Source organism: Leucoraja erinacea, chromosome 2, assembly GCF_028641065.1.
Source record: "Leucoraja erinacea ecotype New England chromosome 2, Leri_hhj_1, whole genome shotgun sequence".
NCBI classification, from domain to species: Eukaryota; Metazoa; Chordata; class Chondrichthyes; order Rajiformes; family Rajidae; genus Leucoraja; species Leucoraja erinaceus.
Window position 1 is genome coordinate 99,933,234 of NC_073378.1, and position 22,015 is coordinate 99,955,248.

Genomic DNA, 22,015 nt, shown 5'->3' on the forward strand with positions numbered 1-22,015 from the left:
TGATCTGTAACAGAGTAAAGATTGTGCCACATTGTCCACCAGGCTTTGATGAGTGGAATAGCAGCTGTACAGGTAATATGAAGCTGATAAAATTTTAACCACTGCTCAGGCCAAATGTCTACATTGCAGTGCAATGATGTAAACCATATCTGTGAAGTCTGGCCCACATAATTGGCTTTAAAGCTGTAACTGGGACGTGGTTCACAACTCCCCAGTTTCCTCATTCATCCAGTCTCAGAGAAAGTTGTTTCTGAAGCAATACTTCATTTACCTTTGACAATGTGTAGGTACACACTGCCATTTCTCCCAGGGAAATTTCTGCTTCAGGAGTAGTTGATAGTCCCAGCAGTTACCAGGCAACTGAATCATCCTACCACAACCAGAGAGCAGTGCTACCTCTTTGGTGACCCTCGGACTATCCTTGATGGGACTTTGCTGGCTTTACCTTGCACAGTAGGTGAATTGAGGACAAGACGACATAGGTTTAAGTAAGAAGAGGGCAAAAGTTTTAATAAGAATCTGAGGGGGCAATTTCTTTCACACAAAGGTTGGAAGGTATATGGAACAAGCTGCCAGAGTTGGTAGTTGAGGCAGGTACTATCCCAATGTTTAATAAACAGTTAGACAGGTGCATGGATAGGACAGGTTTGGAAGGATATGGACCAAACGCGGGCAGGTGGGATGAATGTAGCTGGGACATGTTGGCCAGTGTGGGAAAGTTGTGCCGAAGGGCCTGTTTCCACACTCTGGTGACAGCACCCCGAGTATTATTGCTTATTCTGTGATGTTCATTCCAAAGATCAGCAGAAAATGTAACACAAAACCACAACATCTAAATCTGAGGAAATAATTTTGTAGGAGTTTATAGTCTCGACCCGAAACGTCACCCATTCCTTCTCTCCAGAGATGTCCTGCTGAATTACTCCAGCTTTTTCTGTCTATTATAGATTGATCAGGTCAGTTTATATTCTGTTCATTTAGCATTGCATATTGTCAAATAGTTCTCATCGAATTATGGATGCTATCTTGAAATATGGACTGTAAGTACAAATGTATAGGAAGGAACTGCAGATGCCGGTATACACCGAAGATAGACACAAAATGCTGGATTAACTCAGCGGGACAGGCAGCATCTCTGGAGAGAAGGATTGGGTGACATTTCGGCTCAAGACCGTTCTTCAGACTTTTCGAGTTCAAGTTCAAGTTTACATTTATTGTCACTGTACCAATTGGTACAGCGAGATTTGGGTTGCCATACATCCATACAAATAAATAGAACACCACACACGATAGAATTCAACATAAATATCCCCGCACAGAGGAATCAATGCTTCCCAATGTGAGGGAAGGCAATAAAAGTTCAGTCCACTTCCTCTATGCTCATCTGTGGTCGGGGCCTAGTGAGGCCTCTGCAGTCACCGCAACGGCGGCCCAATGTTCAGGCCCTCTCACCGGATGATGGAACTCCGGCGTCTGAAGAACACTCTCAGCGGCTTGGAGTTCCGAATTGGCTGCTTCCTACCAGAGACCAAGGCTCCCGAAGTCCACAGGTCGAGCTGGGCGGAACTTCACACAGCAATCCTTGGCGAATGAGCACAGGGCCCCGCGTTGTTAAAGCCCACGCCGCCTGCGGCTGGAAGCATCGCAGACCACAGCTCCACGGTGTTCAAGTCGGCTGTCCCAGCATTCCGGAGTTCAACATGGCGACCTCGGTAAGGCATCACCCACTCCGCGATGCCACTTCAGTGCTGCGCCGCTGCTGAAGCTGAAGCTCCGGCCGGTTTCCTGCAGGAAAGGCCGCACCAATCCAGATGTAGGCCGTGCGGAGGGGGCGAAGATGCGGTTCGGAGGACAGATGCATCCTCGACTAGGTAGTGACTGAGAAAACAGATTCCCCATCCCCCACATAAAAAGACTACAAGACCTCCAAAACAAAACTTTTGATAGACTAAAAAAGAAAAAAAAGAATGAAAGGACGAACAGCTGCAGGCAAGGCTGCCATACTCAATGGCTCCACCTCATGATCGAATGTTTGATTAACTTTCAGCCACAGGTGAAAAATGTTTGGAGCCATTGCCCTGGAGCCTTGAAAATGTGAGACTTGATCTACAAGGAGCAGATATTCACAAATTGTGTAATCGTATAAGTAAACAAATATCTTAGTGGATATGGAATACTCAAGCTCTGTCATATTACTAAGTGATTATTAAGTAAGAACATATTACTTAAGAAAAGGAAAATTCAGAATTCAAATTTGTAATATGAATGTCACTAAATTCAATAATTTAATATCAATAAACATTGAATGTGCAAATTGTGGTATATGAAGCTCAAAGGTATTTTATTGTCACGTTTACCAATTAAGGTACAGTGAAACTTGAAGCTGTAATAAGGAATAATAATCCTTAGATCAGAGCTGAGAGAAATTTATAGATAGTTATAAATATCTTCTTGGTTCTTGGTTACTTGGTCCTCCAAAATATTCCAACTGGAATTTAAACTGGAGGTGGTGAAGGGAGGGATTAAGCCAGAAAGGGTTATTGGGAAGAAAGTGCTACTTTAAATTTAGTTGCATCTGGTTGGGTAACTATAGTTTGGTGGAGATTATTCCATGCTTTAATTGTGCGTGGGAAGAACGAATTGCTGTACACATCTGTCTTTGTAGCTGGGATCACAAATTGGATCGAATCTGTTAAATGTATTGGCATAAGTGCTTTAAAATATGCTTAATCTTAAAATTAATATATAAATCCAATATTTAAAAGGCAACATTTCAGATGATTAAAGCAATGAACCACACAATTGATGGTTGTAAATTAAACTAGATTTAAACATTTAAATATGTCTGTTGGATTTATTTCAGCAATACTTGAATGTAGAGAGAAAAGGGTAAAGCTTAACCAGAAACTCTTCACTTATTCCCTTAGTTTTGTCTAAACTCAGATGTTAAATATTTTTAAAAAATTGCAAATCTCCCATCTGAACATCCAATTGATATGTTATTTATTGGGAAGTTTTATTGGGAAAAAATGTTTCAATTTTTGTTGATTTTATCATCTTTTAAACCCGTACTCATTGTTGCTGCTGTTTCATTCATAATGAGTGTGTTTTTTATTCCCATTGCTAGCTGGTTTCTTCAGTAGATGCTCTGGGGTATGGCAGATGTCAAATGTTCAAAGTGGTCCATGCTGCTCATTTCTCCACTCCCTGTCACAAGGTCACGTAATGGGCATGGCAGACTTTGTGCCCCAAGGAAGAAGTATTCCATCTGGTAGCTTCACTTAGAACTGACAAAATGCATTATAATGAGGCTGATGTATATTATACTTCCAAAAATGGAAACTGCAAGATTTTGCCTCAGTGCTCTGCAAAACCCAAATGCAGAAAATATAAGGTTTGCTTTCAAGTCTGTGCAATTGCAAGAACTATAGAAATTCCATACTGAAGGATTTAATTTGCTGCACTTTCATTTGGTGTTTTATTTACTTCCAGTTTCATCTCGTTCCTTGGCCTATTTTGCCCTGCAGTCCCACGGGGTTGTCCATTCAAAATAATTCATTCTTCATCTCTGAGCTTGAGAAGACTTTTAAACCCTGACGTTGTCAAATCTGATTCCTGATTGATGCAGTGTCTCGACCATAATTGTCACCCATCCCTCTGCCTCCATAAAAAAGGACACAAAGTGCTGGAATAACTCACTGCGCCAGGTTGCATCTCTGGATAGGTGACTTTTTGGATCAAGACCAACCAGCAACAGCTGTTCCTTGTGTCTATATTCCTCTGCCTTAGCAGATACGTCCTGACCTGCTGATTTCCTCCAGCATTTTGCTCTTTGTTTCTGAGTCCTGTCCTGCCTATGAACCCTTCCTATCCATATATCTGTCCAAAAGTATTTTGAAATCATATATTTTTTCTGTTTCTGCAGCTTCCTCTGACAGCTCATTCCAGATGCAGAATTAAAGTGGTTTACCTCTGAGGTTGTTCTTAAATCTCTCCTCTGTTAAGTCTATCCCGCCTATTTTTAGTTTTAGTGTTTTAGAGATACAGTTTGGAAACATGCCCTTCAGCCCAAAAAGATCCCCACACACTTACACCATCCTACACACATTAGGGACAATTGTACAATTATACCAAGCCAATTAACCTACAAACCTGTACGTCTTTGGAGCATGGCAGGAAACTGGCGATCCCAGAGAAAACCCACGCAAGTCACGTGGAGAATGTACAAACTTCATACCGATAGGGTTGAACCTGCGTCCCTGGTGCTGTAAGGCAGCAAGCAACTTCAAAGAAAACAATTTCTCCACTCCTACTTAAAATAACCATTAATGGCGCAGCTGTATAATGCTCGGATTTGACAACCTAATATTGTCGTGCCTTCGATGTGACAACTCGTCAACAATTTTAATTTTTCGATGCTTTGCAACTTGACTTGTAGTAACCTTACTTTCTGGCAATGGGACTTTTTGGTTGATTAGACAATAGACAATAGGTGCAGGAATAGGCCATTCGGCCCTTCGAGCCAGTTTACTGTAACAAATGTTCTACTATTCTAATCAACCTGGTAATAATCTATAAGCAAATGATCCCTTTGGTCAGGGAGCAACTGTTGAATGAGAACCCTACAGTCGTCTGTCTTTTTTTATTTTTGTCTTGTTAAATGTATGTCTTGAGTCAGTTTTTTTATTATTTATTTTAGCTGTGTATATGTGGGGGGGGGGGGGGGGGGGGGGGGCTGTGGGGGAAACCGTTTAAATCTCTTCCCTGTGCGGGGACCCGACTATTCCCTGTCGGGTCTCGGATGTCGTTGGGCCTAACATCGTGGAGCCGGCGGCAACCTCCTGCCGGGACTAACCTGGGGGCTCCAGTTGCAGAGCCTGCGGAACGGACATCGCGGAGCTAGCCAACTTCAGAGTGGGAAGAGCTGTGGTGGCGCGCGGCTACGACCCGACTTTTGGAGTTCGGAGGCACCGGCCGCAGACCCGGTGGACGGGAACATCGGGAGCTCGCAGGTCCCTGGTGGGAGACCGCTTTTCCGAGCTCTGCAATGGCGACTTCTCCCGCTGGAATCGCGGGTTTAAGGACATGGAGCCGGGGCCTAACATCGCCCGGCGTGGCTTAAACGGCCTCAGGACTTACCATCGCCCGCCGGGGGCTTTAACATCGGAGCCCCAGTTCGTCTCGACACTGCAGTGGGACTGCTGGACCACGGGAGAAGGAACAAAGGGAAGAGATAAAGACTTTGCCTTCCATCACAGTGAGGAGATGTTGGAGACTCACTTTGATGGATGTTTATGTAAACTGTGTTAAGTGTGGGTCTTGGATTGTTTTGTAATGTACAAAACCTAGGTTTGAATGACAATAAATTGCATTCTATTCTATTTATTCTAGTATGTTTTAGATCAAAGACATGACCTGAGATACTGAGTGTTTCTTGCATTTTCTGTTTTATTTTATATCCTACACACCTGCTTATAATTGTTTTTCGCTTTTTTTCACCTTGATATCACACAGTCAAACATTGGGGTAGACTTATTCCTGCACCAGGCAGCGAGGTCACTAAAACAATGGTAAAAGCTCACTGCTGACACTTTGTTCATATTCTACTGCTTGCCATATTGAATTTTCTGAGCATAATTAATTGAAGTTGTTATTTTTACCATTTATATCAACTGTTATAATATTTTGCTGGTAAATACTGACTAGGTCAACCTTGTGTTGCAATTCAGACTGCTTAAAGTAACAGAAGCCAACTGTTGAAAGAAAACTTGTGCAAGCTTCCCCCATAAATTGACACAACTGTGAGACTGGTCAACTCTGTCATCATGAGGAAACTCAGCTCAAATGAAGCAAATCTGATTTTGTAGATTGCATTAATTTGTACTACTATTTACCAGTGGCTTATCCCAACAATGGGAAACATAGCTATTCTCACCAAATATGGCTTTCCATGGTGAATAGACTTACAACATGTCAGAATAAATCTTTTGAAAATAATCATTTGGAGAGATATTTGAGTTGGTATACACACCAGGTATAAATAATCTGTCCCGATTTGTATGTATAAAGAATGATGTAACAATCTCCACCGTAAAATTGTCCGTATGTAGCAGGGTCGACCGGGATCCGCCCATTGCTCTCAACTCGGAAAATCTTAAACAAGAGAAAAGTGTGAAGTAAAGTCAGAACTTCCATGCCTTCAATAAATGGTAGCATGCAGCTTTAAATAGACTCAGTTAATCGAAAGGTCGTAGGAAGCTGCTGGTCATCTATGTTATACTACATATGATAATTTTGCAAAAATAAAACCATCTTCCATTTATCTACTGCACACACCTTATCATCATATTACAAAGTACCACCAATCGTGAATTGCTTTTGAATTGTAGTCACCGCTGCCATGAATCAAGAACAATAATGTCAAAAGAAATAGCACAAACAACCCATGGGATGATTTTAACAGCTCACGCCAGCAGGAATTGGGCAGCAGCAGCAGCAGAAGTCTCTGTTTAATTCCTCACTCAATTTTCCATAACCTGAAGACATTCTGTGGAGTTAAACTGACTGGCTCTTGAATGAGACAATGAACTGTCTTATTTCTTCTTTCAGCTGAATATAAAAGATTCTACAAACAGCATTGACCATGCATGAGGAGCTTTCCTGGTAATTTCTGATGAAAATCATTAACTTGAAATGTAGTCTTTGTTTCTCTCTTCACATATACTTTCTGACTTGCTGAATACCTCCAGAACTTTCTGAGTTTTTGAGCTTTGTGTGTTGGCAAAGTTGATCCCCATGTTCAACAGCGGGAAAATAAATATTCTAAGCAGTACATTGCAACCTGTGTGCATTGTCCTGGTATTATTTTGTCTGGCTCATTTAGCTACAGTATATTACTTGAGAGATTACTTTTCAAGAAAAGGATATAATTGACTAAGCTCACTGGAATGTTCAAAGATCATAAAAGGATCAATTATGTGCAACAAAACAAGTGTGGTGGATAGAAATGGACAGTCGATATTTTGGATCAACACCCTTCATCTCGACTAAAAGAGTAGAGGGGCACAACTCCAAAGAGTAGAGGGGAAGTGGCAATTCCCCCCAATGTATGCACATTTTTTTCTCTTTGCAATGTGTTTGTCATTTTAACAATGAGGTGAAGAACGATATCCTCTGGTCCTATACAGTCCTGTTCCCCTCGTGTTGCTCAAGCTGTTCCTGCAGACACAATAGTGCAGTTACTGAATACCTGTTCTTAGGAGAAGCAAGTGATGTAGGCAAATGCCCATGACTGCTCTGCTGATACTGTGCGATGAACAAAAGGTAAATGCAAACTCATTTCTTTGACAATGAAGCTTGTGAAAGCTTATCAAAGTAGCAAACTATAGGGTGTTCCAAAGGATCAGCATTGACAGCCTCGTATAACCTTGTGGCTAGGAAACTGCGGCCATGACCCTGACCTCCATGGACAAAATAATCCAGGATACATGTGAAGTTGTTCTGAGGTCACAGTAAGTCATAGATCCAAGTTAGGACAAAGATTCAGCCTGAATGTTGTCTATTTAAATAGTACGGTATCAGAGCGAACAATGTTAGTACAAGCTTGTGAGTATGTAAGGACTGTTATTACTCAGATTAATGAGGCTGAAAATCTCACCGCATGTTAATACTGCATGTTGTTGATGCACTCTGGCAAACATGGTGGTGGGAAATGTAATAATCCTGTCAAAGGTCAGGATTGAATATCCTGATGGATGCAATAAGACTCAGAAATGGGCACAGAATTGTCCTTCTTCGGGTGATCAATTTTCAGTGCCACAAATGTTATTTTTGGAGTTGTGAAACCATATTTCTATCTCCATTCCTTCCAGGTAAAATACTTTTATAATTTAATTGGTAACATAAGTAATTAACTAATCATCAACTTAGACAGCTGCATAAATCACATATCCACGTTTGCCAGTATGACAAATACATAGTAAGTAAAGTAGATAATACCATTAAATTAAATATATATTAATAGTTTGAGTGAATCACACAACTGTGGCAGATTTCAATGAGGGCAGATTTGAGATTATTGATTTGGATCTAGAAAGGATGATGTTATGCTCTTTTATGGTGAGAAGCACGATACATAGAGACTTTGGTTGCAAATTTTGTGAAAAGATAATAACGTCATTGTTAATTATATAGCACGGAAATGAGCCTATTGGCTCAATTCATCTATCCCCACCAAATTATCTACTTGAATTAGTCCCTCTTGCCTGTGTTTGGCCCATATCCTTCCAAACCATTCCTAGCCATGTACCCATCTATATGTGTTTCAAACATTGTAATTGTATCCACCACTACAGCTTCTTCTAGCAGCTCATTCCATACACCCATCACCTTGTGAAAACATTGCCTCTCACATCTATTTTAAATCTTGCCCCTCTCACCTGACACCTATGCCACATGATAACAAACCAAAATAAATGGGGCACTTTCAGAAGAGATAAAATGAGTTGGGGGAAGTGATCTTGAGAAGAATTGAAAAGAAAGTATGGACGTTTGCATCGTCCATCTTAAGATTACTCTTGTGGAATTCTCTGAATTTGAATGTGAGTCGTTCCACCATTTTTCATACCAATCCAACACGTTCTGCTTTGAATGGGGATTGTAAGTTTACCTCTGTTTGTCCAGAACCATTATCGACCATGTTATGGTTGGCGGCCATTTGCGGGCAGCTGTGTAGTTTGGAGGCATCAAATTCAATCTGCTTGATTTTGGCAATTGACTCAGTGACATATACGTTTCCGAAACCCTCGCTCTGATCCAAATCTTTCCAATTCTTAAAGAACTGTTTGAAGGTTGGTGTTTCTCCTCCTTCGGGAAGAACTTGGATCTGCAGTGAGAAACACAGTTTTAATTTCCTCTGGTAGCTATTTAACAAACGGCGACGGCTGAAATTTTACTGGCCCCTTTACCTTTGCAGATTCTCAGTGTGTTTGTTGTCCAAGCAATCCCTTTACTGCTGCTTCGGTTGATGTGATTCAACACAGAACAGTCAAAATGGAATGGAACCAAGATGGAGCCCAACCCAGGCTATTCTTTGTGTACTAGTCACACACTAGGCTCTGCAATCATGCATATCAATCACTCCACTCTTTTAAATTTCTACTAATGACTAATGACTAAAAATGGTGTCAATAGCTGAGCACGGTTTGCGTTGTTCCAGTGAGCAATCTTACTTTTGTCATGTTAGTTAACCTTGTCTCTGAGTGGCTTAGTACAAACACCTGCCAAATGAGGGAGTATCTTGCACTGTAGTTCAAAACGAACTACAACACTCACAGTGGCAGAATCCAGATCCTCGACCAAGAGTGTGAGTTCGAATCAAAGTCAGGAATGAAATGTTGAACTGGAGATCAAAGAATTTAACATGAGGCCCCACACGTTGTAACCATTCAGAATGTCTGGTCAAGTATATAGATAGTGCTATGACTTAGTTTAACCAAACTCTGCATAACTTTCCAAATTATCTTCAGTTCAGGATGACTTGTGCCAGGAAATGTGAAAATATAGCCCTGTGCATTACCCATTCTCACACCCAGTTTCCTCTACTGGAATGAAGGGATTTTACCTTGCAACAGTATAAAAATGTATTTACTAAATAAACACATTTCAACCTAAATAGAATAGTTAATTACCAATTAAAAATGTTCTTTAACAAACTATATGTAATCAGATACTATAATACAGATTATATAGTGTGAAGTTCCAATATATGAAATTACTAGTATAATAAAGCATACTGCTAAATTCACATAAGCACAGACCAGGCATTCTTTCTCAATTACATTTATTTCTTTTTCATATGTAATGGAACAATGAAGCTACAAATTCTAATGTATCTTCCTTTGGACACTAGAATTGATGGTGATTAAATTAGCAGTTCAATCTATTTGATGATGGTAGATTTGACACAACATTAGTCTTTTTTTCTCTTTCATGCAATTTACAACTTTGTTTTATTTTATCTGAAATTTCTATTAAACCAGCATTGTTTTCATTGCAATGAGTATGTTGAATTGAAACATCTGTCAATTACTTTTTTTACATGCCATGGATGGTTGCTTTTACAATATAGCAATGAGATTAAATACAATTTAAAATACACCCATTGAGTTGTCAAGGAAATAATAAGTGTTTCCCAGACACTACCTGTATCTTATATTGTCCTTCAAGCAGATCTACCTAATGGAGTAGCTGAACTGCATTTGAAAATCTTACCTGACTATTAGATGGGTAGCCCATTTTTGCTATGAATCCCTCAGCAGTCTTCATAGCTGCTTTCCTCTCCTCTGGGTTAGCATTTTTACCTAAGTACCAAAATATTTCCTTGTTAAAAAGAGCATGTGAAAAGACGCAAATTACATTTGATTTCATTTGCAATTTAATGTTTGACTTCAGTGATGTTATCGTGTACAACTTTAATACCTTTTTCATTCACTTTAATGTGGTAGACATGTTTAGTACAATCAACCATATGATAAATTGCCGATTGTTTACACTCATTATGCTAAGAGCTAAAACAATTCTAATTTATCTCAACTCTTATAGGGAACACCTGTTTTCATTGTGTCATTTATTCGGCTGTGATGAAAAGTAATCATGCAAAATGCTTGATTACCAAATCCAACCATTATTATTTATTTGAACATAATGCAAGATCAGGTATAGTAATCCATTCGGTCATTTACCTTAACTAGAGATCTTGTAGAACATAGAACAGTACAATACAGGAATGGGCTCTTCGACCCACAATGTTTGTGCCAAACATAATCCCAAGATAAACTAATCTTTTTGCCTGCGCTAAGTAAACTCATCACATCTCCCTCCATTCTCTGCACATTCATGTGCCTATCTAAAAGCCTCCTAAAGCCCACTATCTTATCTTATCTTATCTGTTTAGTGTGGCCAAATCTAAGGCTTAAGATGCATGGGGCCACTTCAAACTATGACATAGCTCACTCATGCAGAACATTGGCTTACTTAGGGCATTGACTTGGAATGGACATTTTCAACCACCCCATAGCAAATAAGGATCTTTACCTTTCACCATTTATTCACGAGAGACAATCAAAAATCAACATTTTCCTATATTCCAACTAACCTGCATAGCTTGAAAGCAAATTATAGGATTTGCCTTGATAAATCAACTCAGTTCCAGTTAGTCAGTCCTTAACATTGAATCTGGTTCTAGCGACCACATCCAGTAAAACCCAAATGGCTTTGTACATATGTTGAACAGATTATCTACTGTTTCCTCAAAATGTAATGACATTGATTTCAGGAATTGCTGTTTTGTGCTTTTTTTTAATGAAATTATAATGATTTCATTCACTGTACCGCCATCAGGGAGGCGGTACAGGAGCCTCAGGTCTCGAACTAGCAGGATGAGGAACAGCTTTTTCAACAACACACTTACATTGCTGAACTCGGAGTTCCGTCGCTAGATATCTTTGGTCTCTCCATTCACATTGTTAACCAGTACTCTTCTTACTCTAATGTATGCTTGTTCTGTATTTTTTTAAATTCCTATCTTGCACTATGACTATGGCCAGATGCTAAACTGCATTTTGTTGTACCTATACTTATATCTGTGCCATGACAATAAAGTTGAATTGAATTGAATTTTGCATGCATACACTTTTGAAACCAATAAAAATGGCAACACACTGAGGGTGCAGTTCAACTAATGTCCCCTTGGTGGTGCTGCTGACAACAAAGGCTTTGCATGGCTCTCTGGCACCACCAAGTGGTAGTTACAAACTTTGCTCCAGATTCCAGCGTCTGCAATCTCTTGTGTCTATTTGCAAAGTTATTGAAATATCTCCATACACTCAACCCCAAACTTTTACTTTTACGAAGCTTCATTTGCCTTTCATGGCTCTGTGGGATGAATCAGATTGGAGGTCTTTTGAAAGTTCGTCACTGTCAAAAGCCTTGGAATGTCTGAGGAAGGATCCCGACTGGAAACGCCACCCATCCTTTTTCCTCAAGAGATACTGCCTGACCCGCTGACTTACTCCAGCACTTTGTATTTATCTTAAGTATAAACCAGCATCTGCAGTTCCTTTCTACATAAAAGCCTTTGTAACTTCTTATAAAATGTTTGACAATCAGAGCCACTTCAAATCCATTCAACTGTATTTAAATATATAAAAATACCCCCCAAAATCCTTAAAAAACTAGAAATGAGTTAAGGTTATATTATGAAAAGTTAAAACATATATATAAACAAGGTCAGCAAATCTGAGGCACTTGTGAAATGCATCCAGCCCCTCAGGTTTTGTGTTGCATCCCCTCAACTCAGTGGTAAGTCTAATAGCAAAATAGCACGTTAGCTGAGCCGATATCTGACTTCCAGCATGTCCCTAACTTCCTCACTTCAATGCTCAGGTGTGCAAGTCTGAGAGTCGCTGAAGATCGAGGAGGATGTGGTCAATGATTTTCATAGAACATCTGGGCAGATGAACACTTAGCCCATGGGACTCTGGGGACAAACTGGATTGTTTAGTTTAGTTTAGTTTAATTTAGTTTAGTTTCACTTGTACTGAAGTACAGTGAAAAGCCTTTGTTGTCACCTGAACCGAGGTACTGTGAAAAACTGTCAGGGTGTGCTCATCAATCAGAGGAAAGGCAATACATGATTACAATTGAGCCATTCATAGTGTACATGATAAAGGAATAATGTTTAGTGCAAGACAAAGCTAGTAAAGTCTGATCAAAGATAGTCCGAAGGACTCCAATGAGATAGATAGTGGTTTAGGACTGCACTCTAGTTGTGGTAGGATAATATAATATTTATTACATGTCATTTGAACCTCAGTGAGGCTCAAACGAAACTCAGTTGCTTGATAACAGCTGGGAAGAAAATGTCCGTGAATCTGGAGGAGTGCGTTTTCACACCTATCCCTTTTGCCCGATGGGAGAGGGGAGCTTGGGTGCGACTCATCCTTGATTATGCTGCTGGCCTTGTTGAGGCAGCATGATTGGGTACCTATACATAACACTATCATTTTAAATGTACACATGAAGCCTCAAGGACACAGATGTGAAATTGGTCTCCTTGTGCACCTTCCCAGGAGCTGGGCATGACTCCACAAATCAATGATTGGAAACCAAAGATGAATTTCAGATGCTGGAAGTAAGAATAGGAAATGATGGAAACACTCAACAGGCCCTGCAGCATCTCTGGAAGGGTTAATGGTTCTGGTCAAAAACCCTTGGTCAGAACTGTGAAAATGAGAACACAAGTTAATTTTAAGTTGCAGAGCTAGTGTGGGGGGCACGGATAGGAGAAATAAAATATTTCTGACTTGTTTGCTCAGATTTACACAGAGGCACAGCTGGTATAGCTGCTGCCCCAGAGTGCCAGAGACCTGGCTTCGATTCTGTCCCTGGGTACTGTCTGTGTGGAGTCTGTATGTTCTCCCTGAGACCACGTGGGTTTCCTCCAGGTGGTCAGGTTTCCTCCCACATCCCAAAGATGGCGGGTGCTGTAAATTCCCCTTATTGGGTGGGTAAATTAATGAGAAGGTAGGATAATATAGAATTTGTGTGAATGGGAACTGGCTGGTCAGTGTGAATTGAATGGGCCAAAGGGCCTGTTTCCATGCTGTATCTTTCAATGATTCAATGATTCAATGATTCAGTGAAAGGTACACCGAGTCCGCACCGACCAGTGATTCCTGCACACTATCCTACACCAGGGACATTTTTTACATTCATACCAAGCCAATTAGCCTACAAGCCTGCATGTCTTTGGAGTGTGGGAGGAAAACAAAGTTCTTGAAGAAAACCCATGCAGGTCATGTGGAGAACGTACAAACTCCGTACAGCCAAGCACCCGCCGCTAGGATCGAAAACGTGTTGGTGCTGTGAGCGCTGTAAGGCGGTAACTACCGCTGCGCCCTAAGTTTTCCTAATGTTTATGGAGCCACTGTTTAATAGGGTAATCAGGGCATGCCTTAATTTTTCCTTAACTGTGGCTTTCCCTGTACCATTGCTGACAGAGTCTAGACCCCATCTCATCTATTTCCATACCTCTACTCTCACCTCTTTTCTCCTGGCAACGCTAAAATGTCAATTATTTTTCATTTTACAGATGCCGGAGTGCTTGTGGTATTTTATGTTTCATCAAATCGGGTTCATCACGGAAAAATAGTTGGATGATCATCCCAATTGGTTGAGGTCATTATCAATTATTACCATAGGGTCTGAACCAGTATACATAGTAAATATAATCGACACACGATTTATCTGCAAATTATACATAAAACATTAGTATAAATCAATTTTCTGGAATAAAATGTTTGCTGGAGAACCAATTTATAATTTATACACTTCAATGCCAGTGTCCACATGAATTACAGATTTTTAAATAAAGCTCAAAAAATCAATTTGAAAAAAGGCCAGATGAGCCTTTCTTCTGTATTATTAAAATGCATACCCTTCCAAACAAATATCTTTCTATCTGCTCCGTTGTCCAGTATGAAACACTCCTCATTCAAAAGCATATCAGGTGAGAAAGGGTTTTCTGATGACACGAGTGACACTTTCATCGACCCACTGGCATCTGAGACCTGAAGGAACAAGACATTATACATTATACCTTTCATCACTATCTGCTGATATATGTTTGCAATATTCTTTTAGTTTATCCTTAAACCAATGCAAAGATCAACAGATAAATCCATGTTCATAAGTTCATAAGTTATTGGAGCAGGATTAGGTAATTTGGCCCATCATATAACCATATAACAAGTACAGCACGGAACCAGGCCATCTCGACCCTTCTAGTCCGTGCCGAACACGTAATCTCCCCTAGTTTCATACACCTGCGTTCAAACCATAACCCTCCATTCCTTTTCCGTCCATATAACTATCCAATTTATTTTTAAATGATAAAAACGAACCTGCCTCCACCACCTTCACTGGAAGCTCATTCCACACAGCCACCACTCTCTGAGTAAAGAAGTTCCCCCTCATGTTACCCCTAAACTTCTGTCCCTTAATTCTCAAGTCATGTCCCCATCAAGTCTACTCCACCATTCAATCATGGCTGATCCATCTTTCCCTCTCAACCCCATTCCCCTGCCTTCTCCCCATAACCCCTGGCAACCGTACTAATCAAGAATCTGTCAATCTCTGCCTTAAAAATATCCATTGAGTTGATCTCCACAGCCTTCTGCAGCTATAAATTCCACAGATTCATCACCTCTGACTAAAGAAATTCCTCCTCATCTCCTTTCTAAAGGTATGTCCTTTTATTCTGAATTTATGGCCTCTGATCCTAGAATCTCCCACTAGAGGAAACATCCTCTCCACGTCCACTCTATCCAGGCCTTCAACTATTTGGTAAGTTTGAATTAGGTTCCCCTCATGCTTCCAAACTCCATCAAGTACAGGCCCAGTGCCGTCAAATGCTCATCATATGTTAACCCAATCATTCCTGGGATCATTCTCGTAAACCTCCTCTGGACCCCCTCCAATACCATCCCATCTTTCCTCAGATATGGGGCCCAAAACTGCTCACAATACTCCAAATGCGGTCTGACTATTGCCCTCTAAAGCCTCAGCAGTACATGTGTTCAAGAAGGAACTGCAGATGCTGGAAGATCGAAGGTACACAAAAATGCTGGAGAAACTCAGCAGGTACAGCAGCATCTATGGAGCGAAGGAAATAGGCGACGTTTCAGTCTGAAGAAGGGTTTTGGCCCGAAACGTCGCCTATTTCCTTCGCTCCATAGATGCTGCTGTACCCGCTGAGTTTCTCCAGCATTTTTGTGTACCCTCAGCAGTACATCCCTGGTTTTATATTCTAGTCCTCTCAATATAAATGCCAGCATTACATTTCCAATGTTTTAAAGGATTTCATGCAGTATTTTTTTTTAATGTTTAACTCAGCTATTCATATTAGCGATAGGGTGATTGTACAATGAGGAAGTTATCATATTTGAGATCTAGAGATCCAAGTTCAAATCCCACCATAGAAGTGTGGAATTTAAATGCAGGTAATAAACCCTAACTATAATGAAATTTGTGCGGCAGACAATTTTTATAGTGTGACTTTCTTCCTTCTAAAATATAATTTAATACATTTCCAAACTGCTGTAAAATAAATCCATGTTTGTCATAATAATTTAAACCCTTCCCTTCTGTTACACTAAAACAAACAAATAGATACCTTAATTATTACGGAAACAGGGCAGCCAAAGCCATTTAATAAAAGACCATTTGGCCAGGCTGCCGCTAGCCAATAGCTAATGTTTGTTACCAAGAACACCAAGTCAAATTTAGAACATGTTTTTTCCCTGATTAATATATTGTTGGTAGCACCCAGTGTGCAGCAGCCCATAAATCTGCAGGCCACACAAAGGGTACATTTCTAGATCACTACAACTAAGGTGCAGATTTACTTGCAATCAAAATTGATTTGGGAGGCAAATGAACTGGTAGATTGTTCAAAACTCATTGTTCTCAATGAAAAATAAAATCAGGGGTAATCGGCGGCCACGGTGGAGCAGCGGTGAAGTTGCTGCCTTACAGCACTTGCAGTGCCAGAGACCTTGATCCCGACTACAGGTGCTATCTGTACGGAGTTTGTACATTCTCCCCATGACCTTGTGAGTTTTCACCGAGATCTTTGGTTTCCTCCCACACTCCAAAGACGTACAGGTTGTAGGTTAATTGGCTTGGTGTATGTGTAAAAGTTGTATGTAGGATAGTGTTAGTGTGCGGGGATCACTGCTTGGTGCGGACTTGGTGGACCGAAATTGAAATAAAAAGAGGCCTGTAATTGTGGTAATTGTGGCTCCGTACTGAGATACGAGACCAGTGCATTCCCTTCTGCTTCTGCAATCCTGCAACTAAAAGCGGAGCCTGGTAGTCTGCCGTTTGTTTTATCACCAATGATAACAATGTTTGCAGTAATTATTACAAGATTATTACCTTCTCCATACTCACACTGGGTGGCTGAAATTCCTGATCTAAATATGCTCCTCATTATAGACATTTGCTCTAAACCATTACTTGCGAACATTTCAAATGTGACGTCTGTACATTGCCATTCATTGAAACTACGCCGGCATGTCAGCGGAGTGAATACAAACTCTAAAAGAGGCATGGGTGGGAGGCAAAATGGAGAGAATACCATGTAGAGTTTTGCCATCTTCCTGTTCGATACATCAGCAACAGTATCTTCATCATCGTTCCCTTCCTTCAGCTCGGGTTTGGTACCAAGGACCTGCAAGAGAAAAATACTGTTTTTAACGTGGCATTTCTAAAATTAGAACTCCAGGGCAAACTTTCTGCAAAATAAATATTTCAAGGTAGTTATGATCAGGATGTGCCTATTCTGTGTGAGGGTGTGTCAGGGGTCAAGGAAAGAGTGTTCACATCACGGCCCTGTTTCCACCAATCGTTCCACCACCACGCACAAGAAACACAAGAAGCGACAAGACAGACACCATTGTATGCAGATGCCGAGAAGTGTGTTCAGCTTTGGCTGAACAACTTCTAATCTTGTGTGTGGATTCGATACGAAGAAGAAGCCTGGTCTCTTAAATATTATTTAGCATGCAGCGAAAAGTAGGATAAAACTAAAACAACATCAGCCTGACAATGGTGAACATCAGGCATGTTTTAGGATATTGCGGAACACAAAAGACATTTCCACTTTAAAGATAGGACTGATTTTCTGACTCCTGAATTTCACTAAATGCTAAAAATTATTACTACATCTTCGTTATTCTGACATGGTGTTTTTACTCAAACCTTTCATAAGCATTTTTATGTACTGTCAGATTAGTGTGTATGTGGTGTGTGCGATGTGTGTATGTGTATACATGTGTATATGTGTGTGTTGTGTGTCTGGGTGTGCTGTGTGTGCCATGCGTATGTGTGTGAGGGTTTGTGTGTGTGTATATTCATGTTATGTGTGCATATGTGTGTGTGAGTGGTATGTGTGTTGTGTGTATGTATATGTGCATTTGTGTGTGTACATGTGTGTATCAGTGTGTACGTATATGTCACTGTGTGTGTGGTATATGTGTGTTATGAGTGAGTGAGTGTGTGTGTGTGTTTGTATTTAGGTATCTGTGCGGCTCACTAGCAGAATGTACCAGTCATTTGCCTACACCATGCAGGCAGGTAAAGCCAACATTTTGATGCACAGGCCTCATTAGATGCCAACTGGGAAGTGGTCTCGGTGTTCAGCTGGCCAGGGAACCACTGAGTATATAAGGTAGGATGTCATGTTACAATTGTACATGTTAATGAGGCCATATTCAGAGTATTGTGCTCAATTTTGGTCAATTTTGGTTATAGAAAAGATGTTGTTAAGCTGGAAAGGGTGCAGAGAAGATTTACAAGGATGATTCCAGGACTTGAGAGCGTGAGCTTTGGGGAGAGGTTGAACAAACTAGAATTGTATTCCTTGGAGCACAGGAGGATGAGGGTGATCTTACAGAGGTGTATTAGATCATAAAGGGAATAGATAGGGTAGATACATTTAGTCTTCTATCCAGCGTAGGGGATTTAAAAAAAACAGGTCTGATAGGGAGGAGATTTAACAGGAACCCGTGGGGCAGCTTTTTCATACAGAGGGTGAGTGGTATGGAGAATGTGCTGTCAGAGGAGATAGCTGAGGCATGGATGATAACAACATTTAAAAGACATTTGGACAGGTACATGGATATAGAGGGATTTAGGCCAAATGCGGGCAGGTGGGACAAGTGTAGATGGGGCATCTTGGTCGACATGGACAAGATAGGCTGAAGGGCCTGTTTCCGTGCTGCATGACTATATGACTCTTGACCAAATGAGATGTTGGTGATAGTTGCAGGGAGTTTTGTACAAGGATAATTGTTGGGATGGAGGCTTGTGGAGTACAGTAGATGCTGATGGCACCTATTGTGGGTTGTGAAGCCAGACAGAAATACCCAATTCCTTTAGACTTCCCAAAAAAATAAAATTTTCAAAATGAGTCAAAAATGACAAATTTTCCACATGGACAGGCAGATAGCCTTGACAACATTCATTTTTTAGACCCTCAAATTACTTGTAGACCACACTCATTGTCATTTTCCTCCTCAGGCCTTGAAAGACATTGGAATTCAAATCCATTGTACATCTCAAAGCTGGGAAACTGTTTTCATCTTTGGACCTACTATCCTGAAAATGTTTTTGGATTTTAAACTCCATCCAAGGGCATCATTAAATATATTGTAGTTACAACCACTTCTTTATGTTTTTCCTGCATATGCTGTAATCTCCTACTTTTGCTTCCATGTTAAAACATATTTAAAATTACTCTTTGTCCAATAATTTGGCTTCTGCAGTTATTGCACAAGGATAAGGCTGATGTCTGGCCCCAATGTTAAATAACACGACAAAATATCAACATGCTGCACACATCTGCTTCAGTGTCAGCTATTTGAAAATATCCTTCACAGAATGGTGTAAAGATCAAGGCAAATGCTCAGTGCAGTGTGTAAACTAAATTTAGTACCAGCTTCATGTGGAATTATATTAGCAAAGGGAATTTAAAATGGTCCGTGACCGGGAGTTCCATTGGACAGAGTGCAAGTGATGGGTGTAACAGTTGCGTCTTCTACACTTGGTCTCGCCGATGTAAGGAGGCTGGATAGAGAGCATTGAATGCAGTAGACAAGGTTGCAAGAGGTGCACATGAACCTTTGTCTTAGAAACATAGAAACATAGAAAATAGGTGCAGGAGTAGGCCATTCGGCCCTTCGAGCCTGTACCGCCGTTCAATATGATCATGGCTGATCATCCAACTCAGTATCCTGTACCTGCTTTCTCTCCATACCCCCTGATCCCTTTAGCCACAAGGGCCACATCTAACTCCCTCTTAAATATAGCCAATTAACTGGCCTCAACTATCTTCTGTGGCAGAGAATTCCAGAGGTTCACCACTCTCTGTGTGAAAAATGTTTTCCCCATCTCGGTCCTTAAAGATTTCCCCCTTATCCTTAAACTGTGACCCCTTGTTCTGGACTACCCCAACATCGGGAACAATCTTCCTGCATCTAGCCTGTCCAACCCTTTAAGAATTGTGTACGTTTCTATAAGATCCAGTTATAAGATTAGCTGGAAAGGCTGCTGGGATCCTCGGATGGAAGTGAGAGAGGAGATATAGGGACAGATGTTATATCTCCTGTGATTTCAGGGGAAAGTGCCTTGGGAAGATATGGGTTGATGGGAAGGATTGTGCAAAACAAGGAGTTGTGCAGGGGGTGGTTACTGCGGAGGATAGAAAGGGGTGGGGATAGGAAGATATGACATGCGATGGAATCAAGTTGAAAGTGGTGGAAAGGTCGGAGAATGAAACGTTGAATGTGGTAGCTGGAGGAGAACTCAATACTTTTTCAGTCTGGAGGGAAGGGTGAGTGATCTGATCTGATGAACACAGAGGAGACGTTGATGAAAGCTCCATCCACAATAGTAGGGGGCAAACCTTATTTGCTGAGGAAAGAGGATACCTCAGATGGCAGGGTTGGAGGAGGTGTACGCATTCAAGATAGCTGTAGGCAATGCATACCCCTGTGATGGAGACAGAGAGATCAAGAATGGGGAGAGAGATTCCAGAGAAAGTAGTACAAGTGAAATTGAGGGCAGGGTGGAAGTTAATAGTAAAGTTATTGAAATCACCAAGTTATGTACCAGTACAGGAGGTAGTCCCGATGCTGTCATCGATGCAGCGGAGAGTCAGGGAATGGTGCCAGAGTATATTTGGACAAGGAATGTTCTACTATGCCTACTATGTTCTGTGTGCTGAAGTAACGCAAGAATTTCATTGTCCTATCAGGGACACATGACAATAAACTCACTTGACTATAACCAGCAAAAAAAGACAAACATAGCTGGGGTCCATGCGAGTGCCCATGGCTACAACTTTGACTTGAAGAAAGTATGTGGATTCAAAAGGGAAATTGTTAAGGTTGAGGACAAGTTCCACCAGGCACAGGAGGGTGTTAGTTAACGTGAACTGATGGGACCCCTGTTCAAAGAGAAACCAAGGTCTTCCAGGTGTAGATTGAAGGTGATAAGGAACCAGATATCAAAGGTAAAGGTGAGGTGAAGGGAGCCCAGGAATTAGAAGTCATTGAAGTGGTGAAGTGGTGAACAGGTGTAGGTCAGAAAGGACTAGACAAGGTGGGATAAGATAGCATCAAAGTATTTGGAGATGAATTTGGTGGGGCAGGAACAGGCAGAAACAATGGGTGTGCCAAAGCATTCCTGTCTGTTGATTTTGGGAAGGAAGTGGAAACAGACAGTGAGCAGTCATGGATTGACTGGCAAACTATGTTAATAATTCATAAACGTGTTAACACGGATATAGCAGGACATCCATTGCAGGTACGTACATTAGAATCCTGCAACTAACGGGCCAAATCACAACGCCTTAATCTAATTTTTCTTCAGTTTAAAATTAAAATCGACAAAGGACAGGGTCAGGCAGCATATGACAAGTGACGTAACCAGACATTACACAATTTAACTCCAAATGAGGAAGCTGTGGATTGTTATCCCTAGACAAATGTGAAAAACAGAGCAGATAGCAACCACTATATTCATCATTTACATGCTGGTATGCGTGTGATGTTACAGCTATATCTCTTGGATGAGGATGAATCATCTATACAGTTATATCTATTTATTTGACTCCAACTTTGACGAAGAAAGTATGAGGATTCAAAAGGGAAATTGTTAAGGGTGAGGACAAGTTCCACCAGACAGAGGAGGGTGTTAGTTAACGTGAACTGTTTGGACACCTGTTCAAAGAGGAACCAGTGGGTCGTGAGTTCTTCCAGGTGTAGATTGAAGGTGTTAAGGAACCAGACATCAAAAGTAAATGTGAGGTGAAGGGAGCCCAGGAATTAGAAGTGGTGAAGAGCTTGTGAACAGGTGTAGGTCAGAAAGGACTAGACAAGGTGGGATAAGA

At 40.9% G+C, this 22,015-nt stretch overlaps 1 protein-coding gene across 1 annotated transcript in view; it reads right to left on the minus strand.

Annotated features, from left to right (window-relative positions):
- scin (scinderin) overlaps positions 1–22,015 on the minus strand; it is a 103,098-nt gene that overhangs the window by 27,479 nt on the left and 53,604 nt on the right. Inside the window, exons 5-9 of the mRNA XM_055661960.1 lie at positions 17,201–17,293; positions 14,498–14,630; positions 10,273–10,361; positions 8,669–8,884; positions 6,032–6,153 (exon numbers count right to left, since the gene is read on the minus strand). Of these exons, the coding sequence (XP_055517935.1) occupies positions 6,032–6,153; positions 8,669–8,884; positions 10,273–10,361; positions 14,498–14,630; positions 17,201–17,293 (653 nt within the window). The remainder of the gene's footprint in view (positions 1–6,031; positions 6,154–8,668; positions 8,885–10,272; positions 10,362–14,497; positions 14,631–17,200; positions 17,294–22,015) is intronic.